Source organism: Hippichthys cyanospilos, chromosome 17 (genome assembly GCF_059441005.1).
Source record: "Hippichthys cyanospilos isolate Australia breed blue-spotted pipefish chromosome 17, RoL_Hcya_1.0, whole genome shotgun sequence".
NCBI classification, from domain to species: domain Eukaryota; kingdom Metazoa; phylum Chordata; class Actinopteri; order Syngnathiformes; family Syngnathidae; genus Hippichthys; species Hippichthys cyanospilos.
In genome coordinates this window covers 2,980,123-2,997,500 of record NC_142385.1, presented here as the reverse complement: position 1 = coordinate 2,997,500, position 17,378 = coordinate 2,980,123, and the positions used below count along the sequence as shown (strand labels likewise).

Sequence of the window (17,378 nt, the reverse complement as noted above, 5' to 3'; positions counted from 1 at the left end):
TTCTGTGATTGACGTGACGCCGGCCAATAGCATATTCGCATCTCCGCGACTGAGACCGTGACTGTGACCTTAATCGACCAAGAGCATATTGGCATCTCTTTGACTGAGAACGTGACATTGACCTTCATCGACCAATAGCATATCGGCGTTTCCGTGACTTGTGAGAATAGTTATTTTTTTTGATGCAGCAAAACGAAAAAAATAGTGCGGACACACTGACCGGCATGTTGGATTGCTCGTAAGACGAAAGGTTTGTGCGTAAGAGGGGGACAAAAAACGGTTCACGTTCGTAAGATGAATATTTCATAAAACAGGGAGTTCATAAACCGGGGGCTCACTGTACACACATATATATATATATATATATATATATATATATATATATATATATATATATATATGACCGTTTCAGTCGGTAATATTGCAGTCATAAGTGGTCTCAACACTGTTATCTGTATTCTGAGACTTTTCCTCACACAATACTCGCAAGTATGTCTTAACTGTATGTTGTCCGTGATTATTTGGTTTAGTCATGTTCAAGTGTCTTTTTGTTGTTCTCAGTGTTTGCCAGCTCAGAGCCAGTTCCAGGCTTTCAAGGAGACACTTTGCAACTGGCTTTTATCGACTTAAGACAGGTGAGGTGGGCAAAACGGGATTGTTGTTAGCATGTCTGCCTCCCAGATGTGAGGATGTATCTGATTCTCATCTTTATTTGTTTTGGGTTTGAGGTTTTGAGGGTTGAGGGTTGAGATGTCAAAACTTCCTCAGATTTTAAAATGTTCTAATCTCAAATCATTTTCTTACCTGCTAGTGGAATTTACCCTCCAGTGGTCATGTAACACCTAATATTTTTTTCCTGAGGTACTGTTTGCTATGGAAATTTGAAAGAGGAATATGGCAACATTTTAAAATTGATTTTTCCTCAAAACTAGGGATTTCAATTTGGCAACATTCAAATTGCTGTAACTTGGTCCATTTTTGAGCTACTGCCATGTATCATATAAAATTTTAAACGACTTAAGGGTAGAATTAGAATACCACACCTCAATTTTCATTTTCTGAGACAACGGCCTGGGTTCATGAAAACTCATCACATATATTTTTGATGAGCAGTTTAATGAATCATTGTCTTAATTTTAGGAGCAACTTTCTAAATTCGTGGAGCATTTGTCAGGTGAAGAGTAATTGCAATATATATATATATATATATATATATTATATATATATATATATATATATATATATATATATATATATATATATTTTTTTTTTTTAGTTTCAGGCACTTTGATGCACTTAGTTATTTTTCTGTTTTAGACTAAGCCGTAATCCATATAAATGCTGTAAAAAAAAATTGAACAGTTGTTGAAAGATTTATATTGCTTTTTTCTTTTGTTAATGTCAAAAAGGATACAGGTTTTACATATAATTTTTTTACAGACACAGTAGTAATCTTATTTATAGTTAGCGCGTTGAGTGGCGGCGGACACAAAAGGTTTTTTCTTTCTTGGGGGGGCTTGACAAAATATACTTGAGAAGCACTGACCTACAGTAAGTCAGTCTTCTGTTTGATTTTTGTGCTGAAGGGTAACATTATGGTGTAGTTTTGACTTTTGTTACTAACCCTAACCCTATGTGCGTTAATTTAAAGCATTTCTGAAAAAAGACGAGACGAGGCTCTCCAGTTTGGAAACAGCTTTGATTACAATTTTAACCTTTTGGCTGCAGGCAAATGAAATTAAAGACTTTAGGGATCGTTTGGGAAGAAATGATCAAATCAATTTTTGTCCACATGATATATATTTGTCATTTACGCAAAACTTTATGACCGACATGCAGACCTTTTTGCAAGTGCGTATCACATTTGTATTTACTTACTTACTTACTCCAGAATTATCCTTACAAATGTCAAAACAAAACATACTGTACATTTTTATTGTTTATTTTAAAATTTATGTGAAAAATATTTATTTGTTGTCAATGTGGGAAAAAACAAATTACAATATCTATTTTAATTAACTAACAATCAAACTTTAAATTTAACAAATTTAAATAGATTTTTTGTAAACAAATTTAAAGAAAACAACCACAGTCACACCAAAACACACCAATTTCTTTGTTTAGTTTTTTTTTTTTTACTTCTCAAATATTGTGTTTCTTTTCCATTGCTCCGTGCCTATCACCTTTTCAACTTTTCTCTGTCCTTTTTTTCACCTGCTCAAGAAAACATCTACTCCTCATTTTACAGACATGATCTCTTCAACTTGCTTTTTTTGTAAACACCAGTGGTATGTAAAGTGTTGCTGGGTCTCATTAACTTCTGTCTAAGTTGACCTGTTAATCTGGGCCTGAGGTGCAGGCTTGGCTGTTCATTCAGTTCAGGTCACAACCTTTCTAAGACAAGGTTTGCTGCATATACTGTAGCCTGTCTTATTCTTTTTCGAATATTCTCTAATTTAGATGAGTAAGTACTCTCAACTTGAACACCCAATTTTGTAATGTTGAAGAAACTCATAATTTTTTGGCCTTCCTGTCAATTACTTTTGACTTTGTATAACTGATCAAAATAAATACTTACCTTGATCAGGGCTTAGTATAACCCGGCACAGAAAACCCATCTTTACCACCTGATTTCTTAAACACAATTTAAAATGAAAAAGAAAAAAAAATGCATTTATTTTGGGATTCACTACTTTGAATTTTTGTTTTATTATTATTATTTATGCTTACAGTATAAACCTACTGTCAAGTGTGCAAAATATCTATTAATGCAAAATTCAAATTGACTTTGTTATCAGAACAGTATATATATATATATATATATATATATATATATATATATATATATATATATACTTTGTTATCAAATTTATCTCAAATGTTCTATTCTCTTAAAATGTGCTTGGGTTACAGAGTGTTAGACTGTAATTCCACCAGAATTTCTATATTTTCAGAAAACATGGTTCCACTGTCTTCACTAATGGCATTTTTTTATTATTATTATTTTGCTCTCAATTTAGCAACGTTTAATCAAAAGGGTTAATTTGACAAAATCCTGTGCTTGAGTACAGGTCTCCATTTCCTTCCTCCAGGACTATGCCTGAGGCTCAATAGTAAGTGCCTTGTTGCTGGGCCTAAAGAGACGGCATGGGTCCACTTATCCATGGGGGTTTCTAGCTATATGAACTGGTTGGTGGAAAAGAGTAGGTACCTTGGTAGACCCAAATATATTGTGAGTTTCTGCTTTAGAATTTCCTGTTACAAGTAATTTAAATTCCCACCTTTTACAGAACTTTGACAACGCTCCATGACAGACAGGGCACGTAGAGTTAATATAGGACATATCTCTTTTGTTTAGGCAAGCGGCTGATGGGTGCTGTGGCCATAAGATGGTCCTTGCCTGTCACAGCAGTAATTGCCAAATCAATTCCTGAACAGTAATCTGAAGGACACTTATCAGAAGTATGCATTTGCCTGGAGTAGCTGAACTCGTGTGAATAATCTAAATGTTTTTTTGTTTTTTTTTCCATTTTTGGACTGCTTGATGCAGAATTATTAAACAATATTTTGATACATTTAGTATCACGACGGCTGTACCTTAAGCCTGCGTCATAAGTGCACATAATTTTTGTTTGTTTTGAGGAAAAAACAGCAAAGCCAGCAACTTGCCTTCGTTGTGTGAATGTGGGAGTCGAGAACTGTCTTTGTGTGAGTGTGTGGCTGGTATAAAAACGAGTGTCATTCGAGTATGACTGTCACTCACGATTATTTCAATAGTCAATCCGCAATTGTTTTGCTTAGTCAACTAATCACAACTTTTTTTTGCTTGAAATTTGATAAAGCCCTGGTGCTGAGCACTTAACTTCACCTCAAAAACAATGTAGTATATTTAAAAGCACACACATAACTTAAGAACTTGTGTATTTTTATTCAATGCACAAAAGAAAATATTAAGTAGATTACATAAATTGAAATTATTCAAATAAAAAGTGCCAGTGTATCTTTTAGGAGTGCAAATTACACTTATTAGCTTGCTACATTACTTAGATAAACATGAATAGTGAATTTGTTGTGAACTCAACTATTTTTGATTCAAAGCAATTCTATTAATTAAAAATTATTTCTGCTTCAATCTATAGAAGTGCAATGAATCATCATACTACGTGGTTCATGTTTGCAAGACAGAATAACTTACAGAATTACTTTTATTAAGTTTTGATTTGTAAAGAGCATACCTTTTTCCACCAAAATAGCATGTGTACAACTGCTACAGTATATGCTGTTGTATGTAATAAGAAGAAACAAAAATAAATAAAAGAACAAGATACACTGTCATTTCATAGTACAAACATTATGTGAAGAACTGTTGCCCAAATGAAAAATATTGATATTTGTACATTTATGACAAACAAAATATGAAAATGAACTCTTTCAAGTGAGCAGCTAAATTGATAGTATGGGGAAACGTGTGCCAGTTGGTTCATCTCTGAGCATTATCAGTCACATATGTTTGTAACATATTTAGTACAGTAGAGACAGTATTTTCATTCATTTACATGTACAGTATGTGTTTATGAATTAGTGTTTAGTTTTCATGCATTGTTATACATTGTAACCCTAACCCTACATTTCTATTTTATCGTCTTTAATTTTTATTTATTTTATGAAAAAGCTGTAGTTTTCTGTTGAGTTGTTTGTGGACCATTTGCTTTATGTTCTGCATGAACATATATATATATATATATATATATATATATATATATATATATATATATATATATATATATATATATATATATATATATATAATATACATTTTTATTTATTTTATGAAAAAGCTGTAGTTTTTTGTTGAGTTGTTTGTGGACCATTTGCTTTATGTTCTGCATGAACATATATATATATATATATATATATATATATATATATATATATATATATATATATATATATCTGTATATAAATGTATATGTATATATGTATATAAATGTAAATGTATATATATATATATATATGTATGTATATATATATATATATATATATATATATATATATATATATATATATATATATATATATATATATATATATAATATACATTTTTATTTATTTTATGAAAAAGCTGTAGTTTTTTGTTGAGTTGTTTGTGGACCATTTGCTTTATGTTCTGCATGAACATATATATATATATATATATATATATATATATATATATATCTGTATATAAATGTATATGTATATATGTATATAAATGTAAATGTATATATATATATATATATATATATATATATATATATATATATATATATATATATATAGTATGTATGTATGTATATGCAGATGAATAAACTTATCCATGTATGTTGGGGGGGGGGGCGGTTTGTAGAGCTTCTTCGTCAAATCACATCACATTTATTTACACAGCCATGAATCAAAAACTGATTGTCAAGAAATAAGGTGCTCAGCTGTTTTTGCCAGAACAAAATCCGGACTTATTCAATAAAAATATTGAGCATCCTGAGTTGCCTAACACTGATTGGCTCGGGAAGTTACTATATTCTGGACAGGAGTAAACATCTGAATGAACTCAATGTGGAAATTCAATGCTTTGGAAACACAATTATATCCCTTCAACAAGCATCATTTGCAGTTGAAAACACGCTGGAACTCTTTATCCTGATACTGAAACAGGCAGTCCCCAACATTTTAAAAGACTGGAATAATTTAAGGACGTGTATAAAGCAAGTTAGCCGATTCAATAACTAATCTTCTGCAGTTATTCAAATAATGCTTTAGAGATGAGTACACATCTTATTAACTTTTCATTATCAGAGGTGCATAATGGCAGCCACACTTCTGTCAGTCCGCCCCAGGGCAGCAGTGACTACATAAAGTATTGCAGTTTACCACCACTGGTGTATGAATGTGTGAGTGTATGAATGACGTATCCATTTCGCATGACCTTGGTGTTGTGACCCAAAAGAATGAGATACCACTTACTGGTAAAGGCTGCCCAAGCTTTCTCGAGAGAGGATGAAAATGTCCAGGAGAGGCTTGGTGGAGTAGAGCCACAGTTTTTCTACGTCAAGAGAAACCAGATCATTGGGTTCAGGCACATTGGTTGGCATTTGGCACTAGATGCCTCCCTTGGTGACATGTCTCTTTAGAAGGAGGACCTTGGGCTACCCAGAACAAGCCAGAGAAAACATCACCTTGCTGGCCTGGAACGTCTCCAAAACCCCAGAAAAGCAGGCAAAAATGGATTGAAAGAGGGAAGGTTTTTTTTTTCTTGTTTTCCTTGTAACCTAACCCAGATAAGTGAAAGATAATTGGTGGATGAGTGATGAGTAACTTTTATACACCTGCTTTCTTGACATGTTAATCCTAGCCCTAGGTGAAAGGATTTTGGATCCATCCAACTGCCTGTAGTTATACACTAAAACTATCCATTTACTTCCCATTTAGCTTCTTTCTGTTGATGCCCATCTTTCTAGAGATAGTGTAATGGTTTTCTAACTTGAAATAAGGTCAAATGTGAAGCTATGGGTGGTACCTTCTTCTGAATGTTAGTTGACAACATTTAAGTAATTTTACTTGAAAGGAACTTTAGCTCAATTCTTTAGATTTTAGTCTTATATGTACATTTGTGTTTGTGTGTGTGTGCTTGTGTGTTTTGTCCTGCGAAGGATGAAAAAAGTATCAACTATCTTGAAATGTACGCTATAACCGAGAAACCATAGCAAAACGTTATCTTGAATGGCACACAAGAAAGCCTGTTCCACAATTCATTTCTTTAAAATGACATCTTTGTACATACAGTATTTCACTTTTTGAAGCTTTCCTATTGCATTGCTAGTTCCAATATATAGTAAAACAAGCATCTTTTATATGTGTCCTTAAGTTGGATGTGTGGTGTTGTGACAAATACAAAGGGAGCATTAGATAATGTGTTTAGGAGGTCAGTCACTACATCAACATTTAACAGATCTAACTTGTTGAGATTCCAGTCTTTTGTTATTGTCAAAATATTGTATCTTGAGCCATTTTGTACATAACAGCCAGGCAATAGAGTTGTATCCGTCTTGCAAGCTGCAATACTTTCCTTTTCTAAATTACTGGTCATTTTAACGCTTTGCTCATCTCTTATATTGCAAGCCGTGTTTTACATGGTTTTTACAGTTGCGTGACATGGACAGATCGATGTAATTGACTCTTAAGAAGGAAAAAACTTTTTAAGAAGTCTTCATTTTTATTATTTATTTACAGTGGCATATTCTTTTTTTGTTAGTGTGTCTGTTTGTTTGTCTGTTTTTTTTGTATACATCACATTTTGTGTTACATTGGTGGAAACACAGTCTGGAATTTGTTTTACTAATTCTAACCATACCATGGTCATGTAATGTGAATGTGCGCTCTGCTCTATGGTCAAAATACCGCAAGGCTTGAAATCAGTCCCTAATCAATCCTTTCACAGATCATCCACACAAAACAAAACAATTTGAGGTCTGTACTTTTGTCCTGGGGAAAAAACATTCCAACTGGAACCCTCCAAATTTTAATTGAAGATCCCTGGCTAAGACTGTCCTTACCTATCAAGTTGGCTAGTGCTTTTGGTGAGAAGGCCAAACAAAAGATGTTCTTAAATCCGGTTTTTTTTTTTTCTTTTCAATGAACTGCTGACCTGGATTTCCTTTTTTCACAAGAGCCTTTTTTTCTCCTGTTAGCACTTTTCTTGGTGTGATACTCATTTAGTTACATATTTGAACCAGTCAACTATCACCTTTGCTCAAAGTAGATAATCTTTTTGCTTCCTATATGCAAAAAGAATGATCATTCCAAATGAAAGTTCTGAGCTTCCATAGTTTGTAAATGTCAATATTTTTGTTAAGATGTAACCTGTTTCTCCACTGCCTCATGTTTGTGACTGTTCTCAGTTCCTACTCCTTTAATGTCCTGGAGGTTGTTCCAGGAACTGATTTCATTGCATTTTCTATTGAGTATTGTTCCAGGTCCTACACTTGCTTTTCCACAGAGATGATTTTATTTTGACTTACATTCTTGGTCTTGACCTTGATTTGATCTCTGAAAACAGATAAACACCAGTTATGGTGACATGCTGAGTTACCCGTTCCAGTTTTCAGCATGCCCATTACCAGTTTTATATCCAACCAGTCTACAATGTCGAGAGGATGTAAACACTAGCTTTTAACGACACATCCTCAGCTTCATACTCCATCCCCAGCCCCCTTGGCAATCCATCGGCTGCAGGTCTGTAGTTAGGTTAGTTCCTTAACACAAAATCACTCTTAGGGCCCTATTGGAATGATGAGCATATAGAGCAGTCCAATGTACGTAATATTTGGCCTCCTTTGCGAAATAGCTTGTCAGTTCTCAGGTGTGAATAATAGCATTGCTGTAGAGTTTCACTTAGTCAGCTGCATAAGCGTATTATCCCTAAGCTGCTCTTTCACTGCTCTTTTAACATGAGCTAAACACCCAGCTGTTTCACCCTATGACATTAGCATACACTGTGTGTGGGTGCCCATGGGGAGGGGTTGAAGTCCATCAGGTTAACTTGGGGTCATTTGGGGGTTGTCATCTTAAATGCTGTAAAAACTCAACGATTAAAACAAGAACTCCTTCCCTGGTCCCATTTTTTTCTCTCCAAATCCATCACTGTTGACTTTTGTTGGTGTCTCCAAGTCGAGCAATGAAGCAAGGTGGGGAAGAAAAGCCAACAACTAAATTTAGCATTTCAGTGATTCACATGCAGTAGATTAATGAATAATAAAATCCACCTTGCACTGCAGGGGTTTTTAGTAATGGTATAGACATTGACAACTTTCTAAAATAAAACAAAAAAACAGCATGCTTGTGGTTGAGTTCAGATCATAATCCATGCTTTCTTCCTTCTTTGCTGTTATCCTTAGAATTTTATAGACTACACATTTAGCAGCAGAAGTTATCTCAAGGTTCCCTCCATATGTGCAGGTCAAGCACCACATTCCTTGCACACACATACACACACACCCACACACACACACACAAACACACTCCTAAAGGAAACAACCAAGACTATATTAGTTTAAAGAAGTATGTTTATGTTGGAGCGTATTCGTCAACGCCGATTCAGTCCAGCTTCGTTAGTCCACACTGACCAAAATTACTTAATTTGCACATATTCTTTTTCGGGTTTGTCACTTTATCCAGGATTCCTCTGGAGGGTAAACTTAATTCTAAATACCCCTACCCGGGTTTTAGTGGGAAACCCCTATTTATGATGTGCACATCAGTGGGCAGCTTGCTAATTGGGTATCAAGTCTCAAGACACCTCAGCCATTATATGGCTTGGACGGAAATATGGCGGACATCCCACTCTTTTGTGGGATAGGCACCAGCAAGCCAGCGACCCTAGTGAGGATAAGCAGCTATAAAGAATAGATGGATGAATTCTTTCAAGTTAAGACTGTGATTTTAATCGTTTTTTATTGTTTGTCTGTGTCTATATGTGTGGTTTGCAGCTTTTGGACCTGTTCATGGTGTGGGACTGGTCAACATACCTTGCAGACTATGGTCAGCCGACCTCCAAGTACCTTAGAGTAAACCCAGCCACAGCCCTGACTTTACTTGAAAAGTGAGTGCAACCCTCGATTTCCACTTCCTTTTGTGCAATGCGTCTCATATTTTGCAAAGCCCTCCAGAAGGAAAGAGAAAACCGTTCATACCCCTCCACTCACTGAGCCGACTGTAAATACAATATGTATCTATAAAAATGGTGTCAGTACACCCAAAATTGTATCCTGCATCCAAGCAATATAAATAAATGTTAAAAAAAAAAAAAAGTTTTACTACTTTTACAATGTTCACTACTTTTACAATGTTCATTCAGGTTAATCTAAAATAAAAAAAAGAAAACTAGTGCATCGAAGTGCTTGAAATTAAAGTAACCAAATGTCTAAGTTCCTAAAAAAAAAAAAGATGCCAATCTTTATTGTATTGCAATTACACTTCACATGTGCAAAAACAAAGCATTTTCAGTGGGTTCACCCCCCCCCCCAAGGAGGGCCTGCCCCACTATTGAGAAGGTCTGCTTTAGTGATGCTTTGACTTATGAGTTTGATTCAAGCCAGGGCCATCCTCTGAAAAAAAAAAAAAAAAAAAAACATTTACATCTCAAATCAACTTTCCTTATTGAAAAGAATGTAAATTCCATTAATCCATTCCAGCCCTTAAGAAAAATAACAAAAAAACACTGGTTTCCGCAACATGGTTGTAAAAAGAAAATCCTGCACTTTATGATAATAAAAACTAAAATAACTAGTAAGTCTAGTAAGTCTCATAAAGCAAAAAAGTAGTACTATCGTATGTGCTTGAAATGACCTGGACTATTAATGTACAGTATCAGTTCAAACAATGACTGATTGGATGTGCTGCATTTCCGCTGTCTTAGGAACCCAAACTCAACCCTTTTTGTAAATAAGAGTTTACAGTTCTTTATACAGTAAGAAAGAATTGAATAAAAAACCATGTGTGGCAGAGCCTAGATTTGAACCCATGATAGGTTACCGCCCATGTTTCCAGTTCAGGGTGCACCTTGCCGCTCACTCAGTCAGTTGGGCTTGGCCCTAGCACACCCATGAGCCAAGTTAGGTTAGAATGGCTAGCCAATATGTGGTAGCAGATGAGAGTTTAGAAGATTTACATAGAAAAAACAAACAAACAAACAAAACAAAACAAAAAACTGAAAACAAATATACCCTCAAGAAGTGATCCACAGATGGAGTGTGATAGAACGTATGTGGATCAAGTTCATGAACCAAAGCAATATTTCTCAGAATAATTTATCTGTTAATCGGTTAGTGAACTGAGTGAGGTTCCACTCAGTTATTCCACATTAAATGCGCAATTTTCTTTTTCTTTTTCTTTTACCAGAACAGTGGAGGTTCTTAAGCATACATCTTAAGTCGATCAGGTCATTGCTTGCAACCCAAAGCACAAAAAAATAATAATTGAAATATTTTTGATAGGCCTCTTTTGTGCTTGTGCCCACCCAACAGAATGTAAATTCTTTACAAGTCTGCCTTAGCATTTTACCTCCTCAGCTTTCTTCATGTTAACTCAGTTAAATCTTTAGCAAAAATATGAAGAAAAATATATTCTAAAATGTATAACATATATACAAAAAACATGCTCTTTAGCATAACATTTAAAATACTGTTGGTTAAAAAAATACTTGCAATTGCAAAAGGTTACTGACTCATTTGAAAAAAAAATCTGCTGGATTTTCTTCTAGTCTGTTACTGTAACCTTGACTGAGGTCCATGTAGATTTGACTTGGGCTGTGCCACCTGCACAAGATTATTACAATATCTAGAAGAGTGTGAATGGAATTTTGTCAATCTTTTTTTGCGTGCTGTTTATGCCACCGGAGTTTACATAGGGTAGATGCAGTTTTTTCAGATACAGTGGGCCCCCGCGTTACGAGATTAATCCGTTCCGCGGTTGGGATCGTAACGCAAACGGCAGGCAATCCAAAACAATGTTAAATAGCAAATGTGTGTAAAACCCCAGGTAAAAACATAAAAATTGTATATACATATTAAAAATTGGTATCAAAATAGTATAGTGAGTGCTACTTATTTAGAATATACATCTATACAATTAAATAACATCATAAATTATAACTATAGAAAGGATTTATTTACTTTTGAGTGACGCGAGAGCTTTTTACGGCCACATTCCATAGTGAGGGTAGCCTAGCCTAACTTAGATTTCTTTATATTTCTTGATTACTTTCCATATACCGTATTTTTCAGACTATAAGCCTGAAAAGATGTGAATTAATGGCTGTGTTCAAAATGAGTTTTAAAATATATTATGACAATTATTTTTTTAAAAAAAGGTCTAAATTTAATAGGATTTGTATAAAAGTTTGTGATGTGTAAATTTGATATGCGGTATACAGTATATATGACTGTATGTAAAAAATTATGATTGTATATATTATTTCAATTAAACAGTGGTAGACAGAATGCTACTGAAGTATTGATTTCGAGTTTGAACTGCTATTTAACTCAATAGTATTCTGTTGGCTAACTAACAGATATCCATCCATCCGTTTTCTATAAATATAATGTTGGGACTAAATATGCAGGCGTGTTCAGTCTGTGAAAGAGAGGATTTTGCAGTTGGTAGACAAATAAAATAATATATAAAGAAAATGTACGTTTCATATTACCCCTGGATACCTGCAGTTTATAGTCCAGTGCGGCTTATCCGTGGCAAAAGATGTTTTTTTGCTCAATTTTTGCATCTGCGGCTTATATACCGGTGCGTCTTATAGTCTCTTTAACATGACTATCAATCTTGGGACCCATGCCTGACCAATTCAAGTTTGAATTAAGCACTAACAAACACTGTAAATACGTTTTTGTAAGCACTCACAGTCGAACAAAGCTTCAACGTTCCACCATTTTTGAAACTGTGACGCCAACCAATAGCAGACCGGTATCTGAGGGATTTGTGATGCCGACCAATAGCAGACCAGTTTTCTAGTGATGTAAGCGGTGATGCATGTATAGACGTATGAGCGCAGAGCAACTCGCAGAGTCACACTCACACACTTAACAGCCATGTTTGAGGTGGAGTTTATGTCATAACGCGAAAAAAATGGGGTAAAGAGGGACAAAAAAAAAACAACGTGGTCGACATCTTAAAGTGGAAGAAACGCAAGCCAGGAACGTCGTAAACCGGGGGTCCATTGTATCTCTTTTCAAGTGAATGTAGTTTAAACAGTGTTCACAGGTTCAGTCAACAGTAGTTATTTTTGGCACTAAAGTCAACCCAACTTGGCACAATTTTGCGATGGTTAGATTATATTCCAGGCTTTGTTTAAAATGTTAGTCAAAGGTAAAATAAACTGTATGATAACTGCCTCTCCTTCTATTGCTCCCCTTTTCTATAGAATGAAGGACACCAATAAGAAGAACAATATATTTTCTCAGTTCAGGAAGAATGACAGAGACAAACAGAAGCTGATAGAGACTGTGGTCAAACAGCTACGGAGCCTGGTCAATGGCATGTCCTCCTAAGGTTGTGTGTTGTACTAACTCAACATACACGTACTGTACATTCTGTACACAGAAAGTGCCCAGACCCAATCTGGCCAGTGCTTTCAACCAATGAATGAAATTACCCACTCCCAGGAATATATGTCCAAGCACATAACTTGAACACACAGGGCCTGGTTTACTCAAGGTTTCCACAAATTTGCTTATGCAAACAGATGTGGAAGCTGATCGACTAACCAAACGCAACCAACATTGCATCTTCCAAACGCGTAAAATTGTAGTACAATTCATTTTGAGTGATCTGAGAGGAATATAATGCTGGTGTCAGGCTGAAACCACCTGTGTTCACATTTTGGTAAATTTCGTATTTTTCACAGATATACTCTACCTATACTGGTCCTCGGTCCACGTGTGTGGGTGTTATTTTTGCAAATCATTCACCAGTCTAAAGTAGTAAAAAAAAAAAGCTAGTTGTCTTTGACAATGCAATGTTAATTGTTCAATAAGCATGCCATTTTTGGGGTGTCCTGAAAAGTGATGATTTTGGAAGTATGTGGATTCATACCAACGCCAGCGGTATTCCAATAGATTATTTAGCATATGTCAATGATTTGTCAAACATGATATGAATTGTAATGTCTAATTTTGCATCTTTAAATAGCAAATCTGATACACAGACGTAAACTAGCACGCAATACCAAACCCGTGGGTTGGCAAAATTAGAGGCAGCAGAGAGAACTTTTCTGCTTGTTTAAACATTTTTGAAAGGCGACAAAAATTATCGCAATATACAATATGTCTAGCATCATGCAATACTCTCCCAGAGCGCTTTTCCACCATTTCAGTTTTCATTTTGTGTTTGCATTGAATGTTGCGCGAAAGTGAAAAACGTTTTTAAGTATGTTAGGCCCCACCGCTTTTACACCGGCTGCCAACAACGCGGGCAACAGTCCACACAAAGACAGAGCAATATGTACAAAGTTTACCATAGTGAACAGACCCCTAATACTGTAGATGCAAAATTACATGATTGCCTACTCCACTAAAATATCTTACAGTATATCTGCGTTAACCGTAAATTATTTTGAAGGTATTTTATTTACTACAATGATAATATAAACTGGGTTATTTTTAAAAGGTGCAATGACTTTATCTACTGAAAAAAAATTAAATAAATGTGCACTAGCACAATGATGTTAATAAGGGGCAAAGCACCACAGATAATGAGAAAATATGTTGCAAAATATGTAATGCTGTTATGTTTCAGAACTTTGAAATTCATTGAGTGCCATTTCTCAATCTTTATTATTTAAAAGCTTTATTGTATTTTTTTAGCCCTTTTAATCACAAAATATGACATGTTTACAATTTACGTAAAGCTCTTAAACACACTTTTTTTTTTTATCTGAAATAACCGCTATAGAAGATGATCAGAAAAATGTTCAGTTTCATGTCTATTATGTACAAAAAATGGACCATGACGTTTTGAAGAACTGATATTCATTTAAAACAATGAAACCTTTTTTTTACTTGTTTATTATTTATCTTGCTGTTGTTTTAAATGTACTGACAAATTTAGTTGTTTGTGTTTGAGCTTGACTTTGCCAAACCAGTAAAGCGCCTCCTCCTCTAAGTGTAACGGTATGGATGACTAATGCATTAAAAGGGAGCTTTGCATACAATATTTTCTTATTCTGAGCTTCACAAAGTATTTATAACAACTGTCATCTGCATATTTATTGATGTAAAAAAAATAATAAGTAAACTGTCCTCCCAAAATGGCTGCCAGGATTGCAAAAAACTTGTAGGTAGCATCTCATAATGTAATGTCAAGATATCCGCTAAAGGATACAGATTTCGATTTAAGGCTTTACTACAAAACAAAACCAAAAAAAATCACTATAGGAAATTTGTATGAAAAATAATGTTTTAATAAAACAGTAAATTCTCAGACATGAAGACACTTTATAGAATGTAGTGTATTTGATTAGGATGGAGAGACTGATAGATAGGTCCCCTAAGAATACATTTAAGACAACGCTACTTCTTAACTACTAAGTCTTAAATTGCCATTTGCAGCAGGGGTGTAACTGTTCACAGAAGTCACGGTTTGTTACATACCTCGGTTTTGGGGTCACAGTTTGGTATAACAGGAAAAAGCAACAGAATGTCCAAAAACCATCATTTTCAGTTTCATTTATTTTAGCAGACATTAGTGCAAGCAAAAGCTTGTTCAACGTAGTGTCATTTAGAACTTTTAGAAGTACTGGAGATAAACTTGGTACGTTAAGCAGCGGAGTTTCATTCGTTAATATTAAGCTTACCCTAGCAATAGCGAATCTTCAGAGCTTCGTTTTTGTTGACGTTTCCCTCCCAGATTACGGCCCCTGATGGACCAGACAACAGTCCATGGAGATCTCATTGGTCTTTGGTCTTCTATCTCCTTTCTGAAAATGTTTCTTTGTGTTTTCTATTTACTGCCGGGAAGCAAACTGATTTAGTCGCATAACCAGCATCTGCTTTGTAAGTTAGGTTTAGTGCAAGTTAAAACTGCAATACTGGAAGTTGTGTATTCATCATTAACTATATGCACCGAACCATGACGTCACAACCAAGGTGGTCCGGGAAAAATACAATAACCATTCAACCCTAATTTGCAGCACTGTCACATTGCTGGGAGAAACAAATTCTGACCCAAACAGTTTGAAATTGGCATCAATGTTGTTCTATTGATAATTAAAATAGTTGTGTGCTACCCTTTCCATTTGTAAAAGGTACAAGTTATCAAACAAACAATATTATATTTGTGAAGTTAATGCATTTTTATCCAATAGTCCCCTCAAATGACTGAATGTACCATAATTAAACTCCGAGGTGAGGCGGGGCTATATTGGTATGATGTATAATTGTATATATATATATATACAATGATTCACATTTTGAATTTTGAATTTTTTTTGTTCCTCAGGGTGAAATTGAGGCTTTTAAAGCACAGCAATAATGGCTTATTTACAGCCTTGCAGGCAGGTTTATTGCTGAATCCTGTCTGCTGATGATTACCTATTTTGTAATGTCATGTATCAATTGTTATTCTGTGCACGCAGCATATTTTTACTGTAGCATTGTATTTCCTTTCAGAGTTATGTTTTGCATAAGCAATGGTTAGTTGAACACTCCCCCCCCAAAACTAATGGAGTAGTATGGCGAACAATTTTAGTTTCCTTGAAAACCTTTGGGTCAAATTATAAGACAAACAATCAACATTTAATATTTTATTTCCAAGTAACCTGATCTAATCTAATCCGACAAAACATTTTATTTGATTGCAAAATTTAACCAACTTATTTTGGTGTATTTTTATTTTTTTTAGTGCATTTATACATGTGCATCTATGCAACTATGACAACTTGACCGCAAGGAATTTGTTCCAGTTGCAAATATTATGTAATGTAATAGAAATACTTTTTCCGACCCAGTTGTATATGCATGGAAATAAATATACTGGTCTTTAGCTACAACATCAAATGCATTGGCCCCATTTTTCCAATGCTTCTTGAGGTGAGTGTTAATTGCTTGCCAATATTGTATCAAATTAATTTGGGAAGCAGCTTTCAAACATTTTGAACATTCAGAGGAAAATGTTGACCTCAACCTATTTTTATTTTCTGTGAAACAAATGAAATCAAAGTGGGAAGTCCAATTACGTAAACATTCTCAACTGAGAATGCAAATTGGCATTCTAAAGAAAAGATGTGAATGGCAGATGTTTGCTCTATATACAACACCAGGCAAATGTTTGTCATTCTGCGCTCAAGTTTTTTTTTTTTTTTTTTTTGCTATGTGGTGTGATGTAACAGATTTTTCATCAGTAAATTTTCATTCTTTTTGATGACAAAGCAAGTGTGTAAATGATGTTGTTATTTAAAAGTTCAGTGAAATTAAAATGAAATTTCTGGGAAAAAAATGATCCTGGTCAGTGTGTCAATGTTAATTCAAGTCTTAAAGATGTACTAGATTGAAAATCCACAATACATATACAAATGGTGTGTGATTTTCTCCAAAGCATTTTTAATTTATTTCAGAGAATGTTGGGTTTGTGGAATGTGAAGAAAGCTGGAGTATGCAAAGAAACCCGCAAAACATCAGCAGAATATATATATATATATATATATATATATATATATATATATATATATATATATATATATATATATATATTTATATACAGTTGGCCCCCGTGTTACGAACTTAAATCCGTTCAGCGGCTACGCTCGTAACTTGAACTGCTCGTATGACGGGCAATCCAAA

At 34.6% G+C, this 17,378-nt stretch overlaps 1 protein-coding gene across 4 annotated transcripts in view; it reads left to right on the top strand.

Annotated features, from left to right (window-relative positions):
* exoc6 (exocyst complex component 6) overlaps positions 1 to 17,034 on the top strand; it is a 63,761-nt gene extending 46,727 nt beyond the window's left edge. For all 4 annotated transcript variants that reach the window (XM_088439064.1, XM_088439068.1, XM_088439067.1 and 1 more), the window contains 3 exons: positions 562 to 635; positions 9,522 to 9,634; positions 12,965 to 17,034. In XM_088439064.1, the coding sequence (XP_088295190.1) occupies positions 562 to 635; positions 9,522 to 9,634; positions 12,965 to 13,091 (314 nt within the window). In that variant the 3' untranslated portion in view covers positions 13,092 to 17,034. The remainder of the gene's footprint in view (positions 1 to 561; positions 636 to 9,521; positions 9,635 to 12,964) is intronic.
* Positions 17,035 to 17,378: the final 344 nt, after the last annotated feature.